General features: G+C 35.7%; 1 protein-coding gene across 1 annotated transcript in view; it reads left to right on the forward strand.

The window, feature by feature from the left end:
• LOC113109334 (vang-like protein 1) overlaps window positions 1-17,607 on the forward strand; it is a 31,442-nt gene extending 13,835 nt beyond the window's left edge. The window contains exons 3-9 of the mRNA XM_026272951.1: window positions 888-1,023; window positions 9,356-9,790; window positions 10,394-10,569; window positions 11,802-11,935; window positions 16,255-16,390; window positions 16,520-16,754; window positions 17,190-17,607. Coding sequence (XP_026128736.1) covers window positions 888-1,023; window positions 9,356-9,790; window positions 10,394-10,569; window positions 11,802-11,935; window positions 16,255-16,390; window positions 16,520-16,754; window positions 17,190-17,450 — 1,513 coding nt within the window. The 3' untranslated portion in view covers window positions 17,451-17,607. The remainder of the gene's footprint in view (window positions 1-887; window positions 1,024-9,355; window positions 9,791-10,393; window positions 10,570-11,801; window positions 11,936-16,254; window positions 16,391-16,519; window positions 16,755-17,189) is intronic.
• Window positions 17,608-17,958: the final 351 nt, after the last annotated feature.

Consider the following 17,958-nt stretch of genomic DNA (forward strand, 5'->3'; position numbering starts at 1 on the left):
AGACCACTGACACTGACAGGGTCGTGGACTGCATACAAAAAACAATGCTTGCTAGTACTTATTAAGTGCAACTAAATACATACATACATTCATACAGCGGGTAAAATAAGTATTGAACACCGCCATTTTTCTCATTAAATATATTTATAAAGGTGCTGTTGAAATTTAATTTTCATCTGATGTCGGTAACAACCCACGTAATCCATACATACAGAGAAAACAAAACAAATAAGTTCAGAAATTAAGTTCTGTGAAATAAAATGGAATTATTCAGGGAAAAACTAATGAACCCACTTACTGAAATGCATTTAATACTTCATAAAAAAGCCTTTGTTGTTAATGACAGCTTCGAGACGCCTCCTCTACGTGTGATTTGGCTCATTCTTCCACACAAACAGTCTTCAAATATTGAAGGTTTCATGAGCCTCTTCTATGAGCTCTGATCTGTAGTTATTTGCTGATGTCAATAATTACTCAGAGCGAGATGTCTGATGCTGTTTGATAGTATGTGTGTTTGAGTGTGTGTGTGCAATAGTGCTTGTATTTGTTTGTTTATCTGTTTTGTTTTGTTCTAAGGCTTGCCAGGCATTGGCTACGATGACTAAAAAGACTGAGCGAGAGATAAAAAGAGAGAGAGAGAGAGAATGCTGTGTTTGGATTAGGGTCGTCACAGCTCACTGCATCTAACCCAGTTTGCACCAGATGCTCCAGCTAGGGCATGTGCGAGACAGTGCTAGAGGAAGCCAGCGCATGTCAGCGAGAGGATGAAGAGGGAGAATGATGATGGTGGTTATCCTGTCATTAGTCTGAGTGTGTTTTCCCGCTCCCATCACCATGGCGACAGCGTTTCCCTCACCTCCATCGCTGTGTGTGTCTCTCTCGTGCAGTGAACGCAGCAGCAGGGATCGGCACAAATCACACAGCCGAGACAGCAGCAGCCGCTCGGACAAAAATGTCACCATCAGTGCATCATCAGCTCAGCCACAGCAGCCGGATCAGAGCTCCGCCCCCACAGATGCCCAGGTGAGTCAAACACTGAAGAGATTTGAGGGCCACTGATGTAAATGTACTCCAGAGAAACTGAACCTTTGAGTTGCTTGAATAAAACGCTTTCTCAGAAAACACTCTATACAGACGGATGAGGATTAAGGTAAAGTAACAGAGGGCTGGGAGCGGGGGACTGTGACGTTTGGCTAAAGAAAAATGAAACTGACATATTGAAATACATTTTTTAATATTTAAAATATTTTATCAAATCAAAGCATGTTGCATTTTACATGTGAACCAGTCTCCAGATTTAAAGTTAATAATATTTTCAATATTATATAAAACATTGATATTCTATATAAAATTTATATTTTATAAAATATCTATTATATTTTTTTGAAAACAAATATTACATTAATATTACACTACTATTAAAAAATTTGGAGTTTATTTAAAGAAATTACTTTTTTTTAAAGAATGCATGAAGTTGATAATTTAGTTGATCAGATTCTATTTTAAATAAATGATGATCTTGTAAACTTTTTATTCATCATATAATCCTGAAAAAAACATAAAAGATATAACATATGTATATATATATGTATATATATATATATAAGGAACAAATCATCATATTATACTGATTTCTGTAAGATCATGTGCCACTGAAGACTGGAGTAATGACTGCTGAAAATTGTGCTATGCATAGAACATAGAAAATAGTTATTTAAATTGTAATAATATTTCACAATATTACTGTTTTCTTGTATTGTGATCAAATATATGCAACCTTTGTGAATCTAAGAGACTATTATGTTTATAATATTATAAATATTAAAAAGTCTTGCTGACCGCAAACTTTTGAACTGTAAGATGATATTTTAATGATATGTGTATATATATATTAAGTAAATCTTTTCCTTAAACTTATCCTTATTTCACTCATTGCAACATTGCAAACCAATTGTACATGCTTATCATTGTATACTTTACATACAGTGTAGATGCACAAATACAAACATTCTTGTTGTTTTTAATGCTGCACTGCATATGCATTTGTGCAGAATGTATGTGATGAGACTGTATGTGATGGGGTGAGGGCGTCATCCTGACCGCAGCTCATAGTTAACAGAGTAAAGAGGATAACAGGGATTTCAGAGAGTGACATGCTCCAGAAAATAGAAAAATGCATTAGATTTATTGAATGTTATGTGCTGCAAGAGTAACTCATTTGTGAAGTGCTCAGTGTTTTGACAGATTAAAGCAAAGAACCTCAAAGAAAATAAGTCATTTACAGCTTAACTAATGAATATTATTCATGTTTATAGTGTTTTATCAAAATCACAAGCTTCACATTTGTGTTTTTTTAAGCCTCCAGTCTGCTTGCCTGCTAACACTCCATTGTAAAAAGCAAGTCCCAGATGTGGTTCATGCTGTTTCACACTGCATGCATAAACAGCACACAAGCGGTGCTGCAGCTTTACTGCCAAAGCAGGCTCACATTGTGCTTTCACACTAACTGTATTTCTGCTGCATAAAAGAGCTTCAGCTTTATACAGAAACTAAAGGGATTTTTGGTTAACCACAATTGGTATTAGGTGTGTGTAATTGAGAATTACAGTATGTGATTATGAGCTTGGTGGATCACATTTACATTTAAAAAAGTAATTTATATTCAATTGAACCCAATTCTATAAACTTCTTTAAATTATTTGGATTGACTCTGATTTACTGATTTGCGGTGTTCGGGTGTCTGCCAGTGTTTAAACATAATGAAGGCAGATATATGTATTTTTGTGAAATGTCAAGTAGATGACTCTGTTATTTTGTGTTTCTTTATAAAAGCCAATAATGTAAAATGTGCTAATAAAATGATTAATATTGTTTTTAATGTATTTTCTGCTACACTCTTAGAACACTTAGAATTGGAAAAATAGGCTCAGAAGTGAAACTCTATGGGCAAAATAACTGATTGCTGCTATGAACCCAGTGTGAAACAGGCCTAATATATATATATATATATATATATATATATATATATATATATATATATATATATATGTGTGTGTGTGTGTGTGTGTGTGTGTGTGTGGCATATACAGTAGCTGCATTTGAGTTATATAAAACACATATTTACAGGAAACAGTCAGGTTACAGGGAAGATGAGATGACTTTGCTGGAATATTATCAGAGAGACAATGAAAAAGGTAATGACAGAATATGAGGGTAAAGTGTGTGTGTGTTTAAGGAGGGGGTTTCGTTGTATAGGCAGATATGGAAAATAAGATTGACATACATCTCAGTATGAAGGGACGCTGCTTTGTACTTCCTACTGGGTCTCAGTTATTCTGACCTACTTGGCTCTCCCTCAGGGGCAAAAGGCACACAAAGTTTTTATAGGTCCTCATGTCTGTCTACATTCATTTGTGCAAGTGTGTGTCTGAGTGTGTGTGTTTAAATACTGTACATTTCTGCTTGAAAAGACTTTGGAAGAATTCTGATTGATTAGATCTAGTTAAGGATTTTAGTGCATTATATTATATAAATCAATACTGAACAAAATTATGTTTGTTTCCACAAAAAGCAGCATAAACCTTAAAAAAAACACTGACAATAATAAGAAGTATTATTAACTGAGCATCAATGATAATTGATAATAACTGAGCAGCAAATTATCATATTACAAATGTTAAAAAAAAAAATCATGTGATGGTGAAGACGTAAGGGTTTCTGAAAATTAAACTTTGCCTTCAAAGGAATTAAATACATTTTAAGATATCTTAAAATAAGCCACAGTTATTTCAAATGTTTATATTTTTCACAAAATGTATGTATTTTTGATCAAATAATTGATCAAACTGATGAGCCTAAGAGACTTCTTTCAAAACATTAAATCACATTTTACTGACCTTAAACTTTTAAACCGTAGTGTATATGAATAAATAAATTTATTAATTAATCTCCCATCTTCGTATGCCAATACCAGTATTTCATATTCTTTGAACAGGTTTCATCTTTGCATAGATAATGTGAATTACAATGGCAGATCTCTAATTTATGAAGGAGCTAATATACACTGGTATATTTGGTTAAAAATATCATAGTAAAATGAGGAAAGCCCCTGGCACCGCTAAAAGGTTAATGCCATGCCCTTGAACGGCTGTCAGGTCTATTCTTCCCTGAGTCATTTCATCATGTTGGCTATGATCTTCTTTTGTCTTCCTGTCATTTAGCCCGGGCCTCTGGAATGTTTTCTCCAGTGAGGAAACTTTAGACGTTAGTGAACAGAATGACTTGGAATAGCAAACATGTTACTAGCTAAAGGGTCTATATTTATGTTTGCAAGTTGTGCCCTTGTTTGAGTATGCCTTACTTGCTAAAGTCAGTTTTATTTATAAAACAGATAGCTCTGGCTTGGTAATTTGATTGGCTGAATTTCAAAGGCTACATAGATTTATCCATTGTTTTGGTCTTTAACTCTTTTCAGTATTTTTCAGGCACATGATGATGTTGTCTGATAATATAATACCTCCACAGAGTGCTGCAGTGATGATGTATCTTTGTAGGTCAGTCCTGAAGTTAAATAAAAAAAATAAAAATAAATAATAATAACAATAATAATTGGATTGTTCCATTGGCTTTTGGAATATTGCAAAAATAATTTCTGTGGCAATGTTTATGATTCTTACACATTTTGTTCATCATGATAATGTTAAAATATGAACACAATTTTTAAATAATCGGCAGAAAAAAAGATAAATATAAGCTTAAACTATATACATAGTCACATGATTTGAACACCACCAACATTTAGCGTCTCATTTAACCACTTAAGTGACCTTTTTCAAGACAAGCAATCGTTTTTAAAAAGCGCAAGTGGTTATTACTGAGGTATTTTTTATACAGTAAAACATGAAAATGTCTTTAACTTGTGTTAATCACAGACCTTATTTCATGCATTTAACAATAAACCCACTCAAAAAAAAAAACCCCAACAACATAGACTTCAGAACTCTGTTAGCCTCTATCAGAGCGTCATCACCAATGACAGATGTCTATTTTAGTTCCTCCCCTTTCCCCCAACTCAGTCGCTTTGATTTATCTCACTTCTCGCGGAAGTTAAAAGCCCAGAGTCAAAATGAGTTATTAATCTTTATCTAATGCAGCTTCTAACTTTTCAAAGCCAGCCTCTGTTAAAAGGAATGTCATGGGTTCAATACAAATTAATTCAAAATCAAGTTAAACTATGTCGAAAGCTGTCAGATACTACGGAATATTATTTTAAATCATTGTGCTATTAGTGATGTCTGTAATTCATGTCCATATTCATTATATTCATTTTCATTTGGAGTTGTGAACATGAGAAACACATCTATGCAGGTTTATTTAGGAAAAAACGAGTGGAATTGGACAGAGGGTGGAGAAGAGAGAGATGTAGGAGTTTCTCACACTTGTTTACCACTCCCTGGCTTCCAGCTTTTCTTTCTGTGGTACAGCTCAGATTGTGGCTCTGTGAGAGGGAAATGGGCTGTACTCGAGTCAAGCAGAACACTAACACACATGCAAACACACACTATTAGCTGTGATGTGTGCTTCCTTTGTCTCTCTCAGTGGGGGAAGCACATTCAGCAGTGTGGGACTGTGGACAAAATTGAACAGATCAGACCGCAGTGCTGAAAAATAGTCTGCCCTCTGGTCAGAAAGGAACAGCTCATAAGAGTTATTAAATTAACAAAGGCCTCGTTTAAAATAAGAATCTTTGTGGAAATATTCTGCAGTAAAATGAAATAAACTTTTAAAATATAATATTGTTGTTCTTGGGTTAAAGAGTAAGTTCAACCAAAAAGGAAAAGTCTGTTACCATTTATTCACCCTTATTTTATTGTCTCTTTGAGCCCGGTCTCATGAAAATGTGTATCAGTATCACAAGTTTTTTATGTGTGTTTTGCATACTGTTTATATGCAGGAACTGACTTTAGTGTGCATAAGAGATGCACGTGGCGTGCAAATAAAAAACAGTTTTTGCGTGCATATGATATGCACTTTGTTTTATATGATACACATTTTGGCATACATATAATATGCACCTACGCCACACCCCTAAACCTAACCATTGGCTTGCTGTGTGAACCTTTGCAGCTGTGAGACTGTTATTGAAGGATGAAACCCGCTTATAGACATTATCATTTTTAGTTTAATATTTTATTTCAAATGTGGAAAGCCAATCATTTCAATCAAGTTGTTTTTTAAGTCTGAAAGGTATAGTAGCAAAAACAGTATAATTTCAAGGGTCAAAAGGAGGTGGAAAATGGTCAAGTAAAACTATACATTTTCGTGATTTAAAAAAATGAAGAGATATTACCTTTTTAACTGTAGTTTGAGGTAGCTGTGTTAGACTTTAGTGCTTAGTGTGAGTGTAAATTTGTTTATTGCATATATTGATTACAGCAGTATTTTACACTTGTAGTTGACTCTGGTTCCAGCAAAACACTTTTGGTGGTTAATCCTTTGAATTCATCTGATGGGCTTTTCTAATAAAAAAGTTCATGTGCATCTATGTTTGGGTTTCCACCAACTTTTACAACACGCTTTGCTTCTTTAACCTTTTCCATCTGCCATTTCCTCACTTCTGATGATGACACCTAAAGTTATTTTTGCACAAGGGTTGGTACAAACTCTAAACTGTGCAATAGACAGGGAAATTCTTTTCTTTTTTGAGCTGAAACCATCAGACGATATACTCACATTGAATTGTTGTCACTTTTCTTACACCTACTAATAATCCCTTTTCTTTAGTCACATACATCTTATGCTTATCTTATATTGTATTAGTTAGTTGTCTTATTCGTTATTTCTTTGGCCCATGATTCTTTGAATCTAACAATACCAGGTTATGCAAGGTCCGCCATATAGCAGAGTTGCAGCAGTGTTGTTCCTAAACTCATTGAATTGAGCTTAAATATAGTCTGTTTTGCTCAGTAATTGCTGCATGCAGCTGTATTTTATGTCTAACATGGATGGAAAAGTGGGCAAATCAAAAGTTATAAATGTGTCTTTTCCTGTATTATCGATCCTGAGTGCTGGGTTTGGGCATCTGAGATAACAGGGCTTTTAGGAGTATGTTGAATTTTGATGTGCATGGTATATTGCTATGAAGTTATTTTTGATTCAAAACAACTGAACACCTGTGGCAGTGCGATTTGTAGTTGTAGAGAAAACCCACACATGTGTATCAGTAAATTTGAAGTCACAGAGAGAAATGTTTTAAGAGTTGCAAACCTGTAGACTTTTTTTCTCTCCCACAAACACAACACAACAGTTACAGCTTCTCAAATTCTTCATTGCAGGTGCACAAATCCTATTCTACAAATCACACATTTAGAAACTCGTACGATCACATTTTTGAAACAATTGCTGCAGTGAATGTGGTGCAAAACGCAAAACGCAGAAATGTGAAGTCGTGGAGAAATGTTGAACATCCACAAATCAGTACGTGAATTCATCCAATGAGAGTTGCACACTTATAGAATATTTTCTCAGAAATGTCTTGTATATTTTTCTAACACAAACACAAAGTACATAACTACAGCTGCTTGAATCTTCTGGGATGAATCTCAAACACTGTTTTTCGCTTTCAAGTGACAAGTTTCGCGCTCTCCCTTTTGCACCGAGATATTTGGTTCAAAAGTGATTTGTGCATCTGTAGAGGTAGTGGGCGGGACTGTTTAGAGATTAGAGAATTTCAGCCAATCAGAAGAGTTACTTTGGCTCGTTGCTGAGCATAGACTCATGGTGTCATATTCACATTGTTTTTAATGTCAAATAGTTTATCCATAATGTTAGACCATTGCTATAAAATAATAGTTTTGTGCTTAATATAGAAAAGGCACTTTTGATTTCGTTGTAAAAAAATAAAAATGCTAAATGATGCTTGGCTTATTTGGGCTGTGATAAATCTTTCTCTGGTAGTCCATCATCTGTGCTCTTGCTGTTGTGAAACGTGTCCATCTTGGAGGCTGAGGAGAAATTCCTGCGAGGACCTGTCATTCACGCAAGGTACTGTTAGGATCCTATAAAGGACAAAAATGTTGAAACATGGCATCCTGCCATAATATATAAATAACCATTGTTTATACCACTATGCAACTTTTGCTTTTTTATTTATTTTTATCAGTGAGTGGGATCACTTTGACAGCAGGATAAAGAAACAATTAAAGAAGAGTGGCAAGCCATAGGAGAGTCATCTACAGGAGTCATGCTATTAAGAAATAACCAAGTCATGGTGTTAATACATTTTTTTTTTTTGAACAACAATGTTGTCTCTTTCTTTTAAATGACCCTTGGAACTTTAAAAAAGGGTTAAATTGTGTTTGTCTTCATAAAGTGCTATGTAGGACATGTTCTGTTGCTCTATGACGAGCAATTGTGAATTGTACAGCAAATATTTCATTTAGGATCCATATGATTACACAGTACTGTATGTCTAATGGCCTGAATATGGTTAATATTTAAATATAACTTAATATAAATTCACAACATCATATATCAGTCAGTCTCCTGTGTATAAAAACAGTTTATAAATAAATATAAATAATACATTTTACAGTAGGTCATAGGTCTGCAGCCTCCCCCTACTGGACGCATGAGGACCAACAGGGGCGTATATCTACAGGCTACAGTTCCCAAGCCTCCACCTACTCAGCAACGAGCCAAAGTAGCTCTTCTGATTGGCTGAAATACTCTAATCTCTAAACAGTCCCGCCCACTACCTCTACAGATGCACAAATCACTTTTGAACCAAATATCTCGGTGCAAAAGGGAGAGCGCAAAACTTGTCACTTGAAAGCGAAAAATAGTGTTTGAGATTCATCGCAGAAGATTCAAGCAGCTGTAGTTATGTACTTTGTGTTTGTGTTAGAAAAATATACAAGACATTTCTGAGAAAATATTCTACAAGTGTGCAACTCTCATTGGATGAATTCACGTACTAATTTGTGGGTGTTTAACATTTCTCCACGACTTCACATTTCTTGATGCGGGTGTGTAAATGCGTTTTGCACCACATTCACTGCAGCAATTGTTTCAAAAATGTGATCGTACGAGTTTCTAAATGTGTGATTTGTAGAAAAGGATTTGTGCACCTGCAATGAAGAATTTGAGAAGGTGTAACTGTTGTCTTGTGTTTGTGGGAGAGAAAAAAATTCTACAGGTTTGCAACTCTTAAAACATTTCTCTCTGTGACTTCAAATTTACTGATACACATGTGTGGCTTTTCTCTACAACTACAAATCGCACTGCCACAGGTGTTCAGTTGTTTTGAATCAAAAATAACTTCATATATTGCTGATCCCTTCCCACCTCTTGACAGGATGACAACTGGGGCGAAACTACCACAGCGGTCACTGGAACTTCAGACCACAGCTTGTCTCAAGAGGATTTGGCTGGCTTTGGAAAGGAGACGGAAGGTCCAGTAGAGAAATTGAACTGTGTACGCTTCCTTCCTTTGGCCCTCACCCTTGTCCTGGGCCTGCTGGTTCTGATCACCCCCCTGTCCTTCCTGGTGCTGCCCCAGCTGATGTGGCCGGAGCGCCTGCAGGCTTGTGGCACTGCCTGTGAGGGCCTGTTTCTTTCACTAGCATTCAAGCTCCTCATTCTTTTGCTGGCTGGTTGGGCGCTGCTTGTGCGACCGGCGTGGGCCTCCCTGCCCCGGATAGCAGTGTTCCGCGCCCTGCTGGGGTTGCTCACGCTCCTCCTGCTACTCTCCTATTGGCTATTCTTTGGAGTGCGCATCCTGGACTCGCAGGTATGGGCAAATGTGTGTAGTGACCATGGAGAGTCAATAGAAACATGTTGAGATTTGTGGAACTGTGATAAAAGTTTTTATAAAACGGATAGTTTCAGCTGTTGATGAGCCATCTTAAAAGCCATATTAAAATAAATACAGATATGCACACCTTGGATCATTATGTTTGAGATGTTACTGGCACTGAAACTACTCACTTCACTTATAATGAATGTTTTCTATTTAAATATATTTTAAAATGTCATTTATTCCTGGTTGTGATGGTAAAGCTGGGTTTTCAGCATCCACTGTTCCACTCTACAGTGTCACACAATCCTTCAGAAATCATTTTGATTATACTTTTTTTTTTCAGGATTCTTTGATAAAGCAAAAGTTAAAATTAACTTTTATTTCAAATATAAATCTTTTGTAATGTGTTTTTAATGCCACCTTTTATCAATTTCAAGCATCCTTGTTGAAAAGTAATAATTTAATATATTATTAAATTATTTTATAACACTAAATTAAAGATAACATAATGTCTTTTCTTTGAAGAAATCAGTGAATTTAATAAAGGTAATTTTGATTCCATTTGCGTACTGCTTTACTATATGTGCTTGACAGGATGAGAACTACCAAGGCATAGTGCAGTTTGCCGTATCATTGGTGGATGCTCTGCTGTTCATCCATTACCTGGCAGTGGTTCTGCTGGAGATCCGACATCTGCAGCCCTGCTTTTCTCTCTGTGTCGTGCGCTCCACCGATGGAGAGACTCACCACTATAACCTGGGACAGCTCAGGTGCCAGCTGAAAACAATGACCAAACTTTGATTAAAATGACTATAATATGCTGTTTAATGGTCTGTTGCACGCTCTTTAGTAAAATAACACAAAAGAAGTAAAAAGAAAGAGAAAGTCAATTCAAATTAAAGGTTCCAACTAATACTAAAATGTTGTACTGAACCTGAATGTTTTACATTAGAGAATTTCTACAGAAAACCAGTTATTTATTGATGTGTTCAAGAATTTAGATACCAGTAAGGAACCAGCCTGAAGAACTTTTTAGAGAATAGATAAACATATACACCACAGTGAAAAATTTTTATTATTAGAATTGGGTTCTTCATTAAAACATAAGAATCATTGCAGATCCTTTATTTTAATACTGTTTTAAACATCAAATCTGCAAACCAACTATATATATTAACACAGAAATATTTTTAGAACATTAGAGGTCTCTGTAATTGCACTGATTATATGGCTGAGCTGCTTTCTGGCTGAGATATTATATGTACTTGTCTGTGTACACAAAACTGTGTGTGTGTGTGTGTGTGTGTGTGTGCTTTTGTTTTTGTGACATATCAGGACACAACTCTGCATAATGACATGGGTATGACACAGGTATTACAAGTAAAGGGCGACTTATGAGGACATAACCCATGTCCCCATTTTTCAAAACGCTTATAAACCAGAGTTTTTTTTTTTAAGTAAAAATGCACAAAGTTTCCTGTGAGAGTTAGGGTTAGGTGTAGGGTTGATGAAGGCCAATGGAATATACAGTTTGTACAGTATAAAAACCATTACGCATATGGGATGTCCCCACTTTTCACAAAAACAAACGTGTGTGTGTGTGCACTGTTTAATGCATTAATAATGAGTTGAGGTTGGGCCGAGGGAAAAAGGTTCATTAATCAATCCATTACAGACACTCCCTACTTTGCCCTGCGTTACTTCCCCTCTCCCTTCCTCTCTCCTGCCCATTGCTTTCCTTTGTTCTTGCTCCCATTGTTTCATTGGCTGAACATTTTTGATCCAGTGCTGCTACAGAATCAAGTGACAGTGCACACACACACACACACACACACACAAAGCCGAATGAAAAATATTATTATCTGACATCCAATGACTCTGTTTAATGCAATACGTGATGGGATTGTGTGTTCCTGCGTTTTAATATTACAAGGGTTTTTTAAATTTATATATATATATATATAATGTTGATCGGTCTGTCTCTCTTTCTCTCTCTCTGTAGCATTCAGCGGGCAGCCCTTGTAATTCTTGAACACTATTATAAGGATTTCTCTGTCCACAACCCTGCCCTTCTAACAGCTGCAAAGTCCAGGGCAGCTAAACATCTGGCTGGGCTAAAAGTCTATAATGTAGATGGTGAGTTTAATCTGTGTAAAATCACTGTCTGTTTTCTGACCTGACTCTTTCTGAAGTCATTTTGGAATCCTCTAAAGGCATCAAAATTGAGATGTCTTTAATACTGTATATGAAATATTTATCCTAGAAAGAAATGAAAGCCTACATCTCCTGCTTCACAGATTACTGTCCTGAGAAAAAGTAATTCAACATCTAACTCTTCTAGAGTTTTAGAAAAGATCAGTGTCACAAACTGCCAATCAAATGTCAGAGATTTCAACATGAACCTTTCTCAGCATGTTCTTCCAACATCAGATCATCCGAGAAATGTTATACATGTTAAATGTAAACCCTTATAATTGGTAAACGTGACAAGAGGTTTTTATGCATTTTATTTAAAATGTAATTTTAAAGCGTGCATTGAATCACAATACATTCATTGATGGGTTTACTCACTACTGATAATGGAATACCAAAATTCATGCAAAAACAAACATTCACTAGACATTTACTAACCCTCAAGGCACCTAAGATATACATTAATTAGTTTCTTTATCAGTCAGATTTTGACAAAAATTTGCGTTACATCACTTGCTTATGAATGGATCCTCTGCAGTGAATGGGTGCCGTCAGAATGTTCAAACAGCTGATGGAAACATCACAATATTCTACAAGTAATCCACATGATTTTAGTCCATCATTTAACATCTTGTGAAGTGAAAAGCTTTGTGTTTGTAAAAAAAAAAAAAAAAGAAATAATAATAATAATAATATTAAATAATAAATCATCAATGTGTTTTAACTTTAAACAGTCGATTCTGGCCAAAATTTTGTTTAATTTATAATGATGCTTCCTCAAGTCAAACTTCCATTACATTGTTGTCCTCTCACAAAATCAACTGACATTTCGTTAGAACAGTCTACAGTGTTTTCACTTGTCAAAGGTGCTTCATCGGTGCATATTTCTCTCCTGATTCAGACAAGGTGACTTTTTCACTAGAGAAGGCAGTATGGATAGAGTTGTATTTTAATTTTTAAGTTAAAAAGATCTTTATGACACATTTGTTTATTACAAACAGGCAAGTTTTTGCTTCAAAAGATGTTAATTGATCAACTGTAGTCAAGGATTATTGTGATGTTTTACCAGGTGTTTAGACTCTCGTTCTGATGGCACCCATTCACAGCAGTGAATCCATTGGTGAGCAAGTTATGAAATGCTACATTTCAAGTAAATTCTTTGTTTTGTATTTGACCAACCCCACACTTTTTTTCCACTATATACAACCAATTGTTTTGTTTCTAATCGTATCCCTCATGAGGAATTTTAATAGAAACATCTGATATAAGTTGAGAAAGTTGATCTACAGTTGGTTAAATCAACTTAAAACATCAAGTCTCCAAAGTGGAAAAGTAATATTATTCTGATTTTATTAAAAGACGTACTAAATGAAGCTTTTACTTTTAATGCAGCAACTGTGTCAATCAGTTACCAACAACATCTAACAAATCTTCCGTAACAAATCTTTTTGCAGAGTTTAAAGCCAAACTGAAAAGCTATCTATTCGATTGTAAGTTCATACTGTATTATACATTCAGAAATCCTTTCACAGAGACACTGAATTGTTAAGTGCTCCACATGTCTTGGTTATTTGCTTGTGCATGCAATCATTGTACACTGTGCACAAGGACACAGACTCATCCAAAAAATGATTTGCATCAAGAAATCCTTCTACATGTCTTGACTACTGTGAAGAAGGCACTCATCTTTGCACTCACTATGCTCTAAAAACCTGTCCAAAAAGTCAATAATTCTTCCTCACCCCAGATCTCAAAAACACTCTCCCTCTCTTCCTCTGTCTTTGTTTGATATTCATGATGTGCTGTCACCACAAGAAATGCACATACACCACGATGCAGAGATGCATACGTGGGATCAAGTTAACCCCTTAAGCACTCAAAACTTCCTTCATGCCTGTGGGTATTGAAGCAGGCCAGGAATGTGTGTGTTTGAGTGTGCACGTATATGAAAATCAGCTGAGTGTAGCTCTTTGTGCTTTGCACAGATTGTCAGAGTATTAATAATGCATCACTGAAAAAAAAAAAAACATTTCTTTTTTTTTTCCAGGTTTCAAAGCGCTCTGAAATAGTATACACTTAACTACATTTTTTTCTGTGTGTTAAATTAGTTTAATATCTTGTCTCTTTTAATTATTTTCCTTATTTTATGTGTATATATGTTATATATAAATAACAAGTGAGGAAAGGTTGGTTTCAAGATTCGCTGGTCCATTTTTAGTATATGTGATTTTTTGGGGATGATTCGGTGAGCTATAGAAGAAATCACAAAGCTGCCCTGCTACCAAGGAAAGTCATGCTGCCCTTGTCATGCATTATTAATTATAACTGTGACCTGAATATGGATAAATATGCATAAATAAATCTATTCACCGCATTACTATGCACATAGAGCTAATATGCATTACGTGTGATCATCATGGCCCCATTCAACATGAAAGTGTGCTTGGCTGCCAGGGATCTTTTTTGCAGTAAATGTAACATACAGTTCAAAGGTTTAGGGTTTGGTAAGATTATTTTAATGATTTTTAAAAGAAGTCTCTAATGCTCAATAAGGCTGCATTCATTTGATAAAAAATACGGTACTGTAAGGTCCACATGATTGGCCAAATGGAGGTATCCAATGGTGGGATGAAGGTTTAATGCGTATTTGGTCATTTCAGTGTGCAAAGTTATTAAATTGAGGTTAAATTTAAATATAACTCCATTTTATTATGACCTCGCATTTGAGTTAGAATATTAATTACTGATCATCTATATGATTATTTATCTAGACATCTGCTTATTCTATTTATTCTTTATATTATTGTACTCATTCCATTGGGTGCTCGTGTCTCTCAAATCACTTTGGTCGTTAGCTTATCTTACGGTCACATTCTCATCAGTCTTGGTTATTAGACAGAGCTAACTGTCTACTACTGTAGATGGCCGCTCTTATGCTTGCTCATTCTAAAAGTACTTTTAATTAGCCTCCATAGATTTGTACACACTTGAATAAAGCAACATTATTTCTAGTCAGAGGTCACCTTCACTACTATATATATAAGCCAATCATTATTTAATTCCCTAACAATAGTTTTGTTATGGACATGCCATGGTTTCCCCAAGTACACTTAGCTAGAATAATATAATAAACAGAGGTTAGGCTCACCCGATTTACGTTGGTTGAACAACATCCAGTTGACCTAAAAGGAAATAAGCCCCTTACAATCTAAGTACATCTGAACTAATACTAAGTGTTAGCCAGATCTCTAAAGATACAGTTGGCGTGCCCTATGCTCCATCTCAACTGAATTTTAGTCCGTTACTAACCTAATGCAGGAAATGCGGTAACAAGGACTCAGCATAATCTACTAGAGTCAATAATTACAGAGTGAAACAGAATAAATAAATTGTAACAATTTATTATCAGGTAAATGTGTATTATGCCAGTTACATAGCCAATTCAAAGATATCAAATCATACCAATGCAAACATCAAACTATCAAAGATAAATCAAAGAGTTGAAGATCCACACCTGACCTTAGTCTTATGTGGAGACAGATGTCTATATGTTAAAGCACTGTGTGTGTATTGTCCGTCTCAGAAGATAAAAGTGTCTGAGGTTCTTTTAATCTCACAGTAATGTGAAATATTACAATTTATAATAACTGCTTTTAATGTGAATATATTTTAAAACGTAATTTATTCCTGTGATGGCAAAGCTGAATTTACAGCATCATTACTCCAGTCATCAGTGTCACATGATCCTTCAGAAATCATTCTAATATGCTGATTTGGTGCTTAAGAAGCATTCGCTTACTATAACAAATTTTGAAAACGGTTGCTGCTTAATACTTTTGTGGAAACCATGATAATTATCCCCCCAATAAAAGTGTGTGTGTGTGGGGGGGGGGGGGGGGGGGGGATTCTTTAATGCATAGGAAGTTGAGAAGAACAGAATTTATTTGCAATATTAATCATTTGTAACATGAATGTCTTTACGGTCACCTTTGATCTATTAAATACATGATTGCAGAAAAGAAGTATATAGAAGTAAATAACCAGACAATAAAATGACAATGTAAAAAAAAATTATAATAATAATTATATTACTTATTAATCATCATAATAATGACTGCTGAATTACACATTTGCATGATAATCTGCAATAAGATCATTTGTAATATAGAAAAATTTCAAAGTGACTTTGTAGGGTTTTTTAATTATTATTATTATTAAATTGCATCTGTTCTGTCCCATGATGCTAATCTTTCTCTTTCCAGGTGCTGGAAGCGATACTGCCACAGCTCAATCTCGGGCTAAAATAGCAGCTGCCGCTCGACAGAGAGACACCAGCCACAATGAGCTGTACTACGAGGAAGCAGAGCATGATAGAAGAGTCCGAAAGCGCAGAGCACGGTACGAGAAACTAGAGAGGGGCATACTTTGTGAAACAAAAAGTTTCTGATACAGAGCATGCAATAGAAATTGTGGTTTCAATGAAAACTACTGCACTGCAACTTAATATGCAACATTTTCTCATTCTAGGCTGGTGGTGGCAGTAGAGGAGGCATTTACACACGTTAGACGGCTGCAGGAGGAGGAGAAAAAGAAGCTGCCAGGAGATGAGATGGATCCACGTGAGGCAGCGCAGGCCATCTTCCCCTCCATGGCTCGAGCACTGCAGAAATACCTGCGCACCACCCGTCAGCAGCACTGCCACAGCATGGACAGTATTCAGGCCCATCTGGCATTCTGCATTACAAACAACATGACTCCAAAGGTGAGACACTGTGTGGCATGAATCTCCTAATTGATACCATCAAAAATGTCCTCAAATATATATGATTCAAGTCCAGAGGAATAATAGGAGTGAGACTCAAAAAATATTTTGGTGTGAAGTTAAATATTTGAATTGTATATTCAAACCCTATTACAAAAACCCATGGGAAAATATTGAAGGCACCCATGGTGAAAAAGACTTCTTGGTTTTGACGTTTGTGTCTGGAACACTGTATAATGTCATCACTGACTGTGTGATTTTGTAAGCTTAAAGTTCTGCTGTAAAGCAGGTCTAAAAAGACAGTAGTGTCATTATTCAGCTCGAATAAAAAAATATTATAATAAATATTACATACAACTTCTAAATCAAATGAACTTACTGTAGGATACTGACAGACATCAGTGAACAGATATGGGTGCTGTTATTCCCTCTTAGGCATTTCTGGAGAGCTATCTGATGGCTGGGCCCACACTGCAGTATACGAGAGAGTCCCGGCAGACCCGGCAGTGGACGCTGGTCAGCGAAGCGTCGGTCAACAGTCCCCTCCGTCAAGGCTCAGAATTCCAGCTCAAATCATCGGACTTCAGCTTAGTGGTCACCAGCAAAGCTATCCCTCACCTCAAACTCGGTGAGGAGTACGTCCACCCCAAATCTCACAAGTTTGTACTACAACTACAGTCCGAGACCTCCGTCTGATGGATTCAGTTGCTTTTGTCTGTTTGGTTTTCTACACTTGTAAATTTTGGACTAGTGCTATTTTGTTTGAAATTATTTTTTACTTTTTCACAGTTTATAAATGGCATTTTACATAATAGTTGTATTTTGATAAAATATTTGTTATTACCAAGAACAGAGATGGAGAAGAAAAAAAACGAACAAAAATATATACATGTTCTGTATGTATCTGATTATTTAGTGTTGACTGGTGTGATTGTGCTGCTTGTCTGTATGTTTCTTTCTGCATAGAACAAATGCTAATTACAAACTGTGATAAGCATAAGACTGAGGCAGCATAGGTAAAGTTTTTGCAAGAAGATATTGTTTAGGATATCTATGTTTGTAAGACATTTTTTTTCTCTCAGTCGACCATAACAGATTCTGTAAGATCTAGTAAGGTCACAAACATTGGGTAGAGATTCAGATTTATCAATGCCATATACATAATAGTGATATAATAGCAAAAACATAAATTTTCAGCCTTTTG

The sequence above is a fragment of the Carassius auratus genome, chromosome 9 (genome assembly GCF_003368295.1).
Source record: "Carassius auratus strain Wakin chromosome 9, ASM336829v1, whole genome shotgun sequence".
NCBI lineage: Eukaryota > Metazoa > Chordata > Actinopteri > Cypriniformes > Cyprinidae > Carassius > Carassius auratus.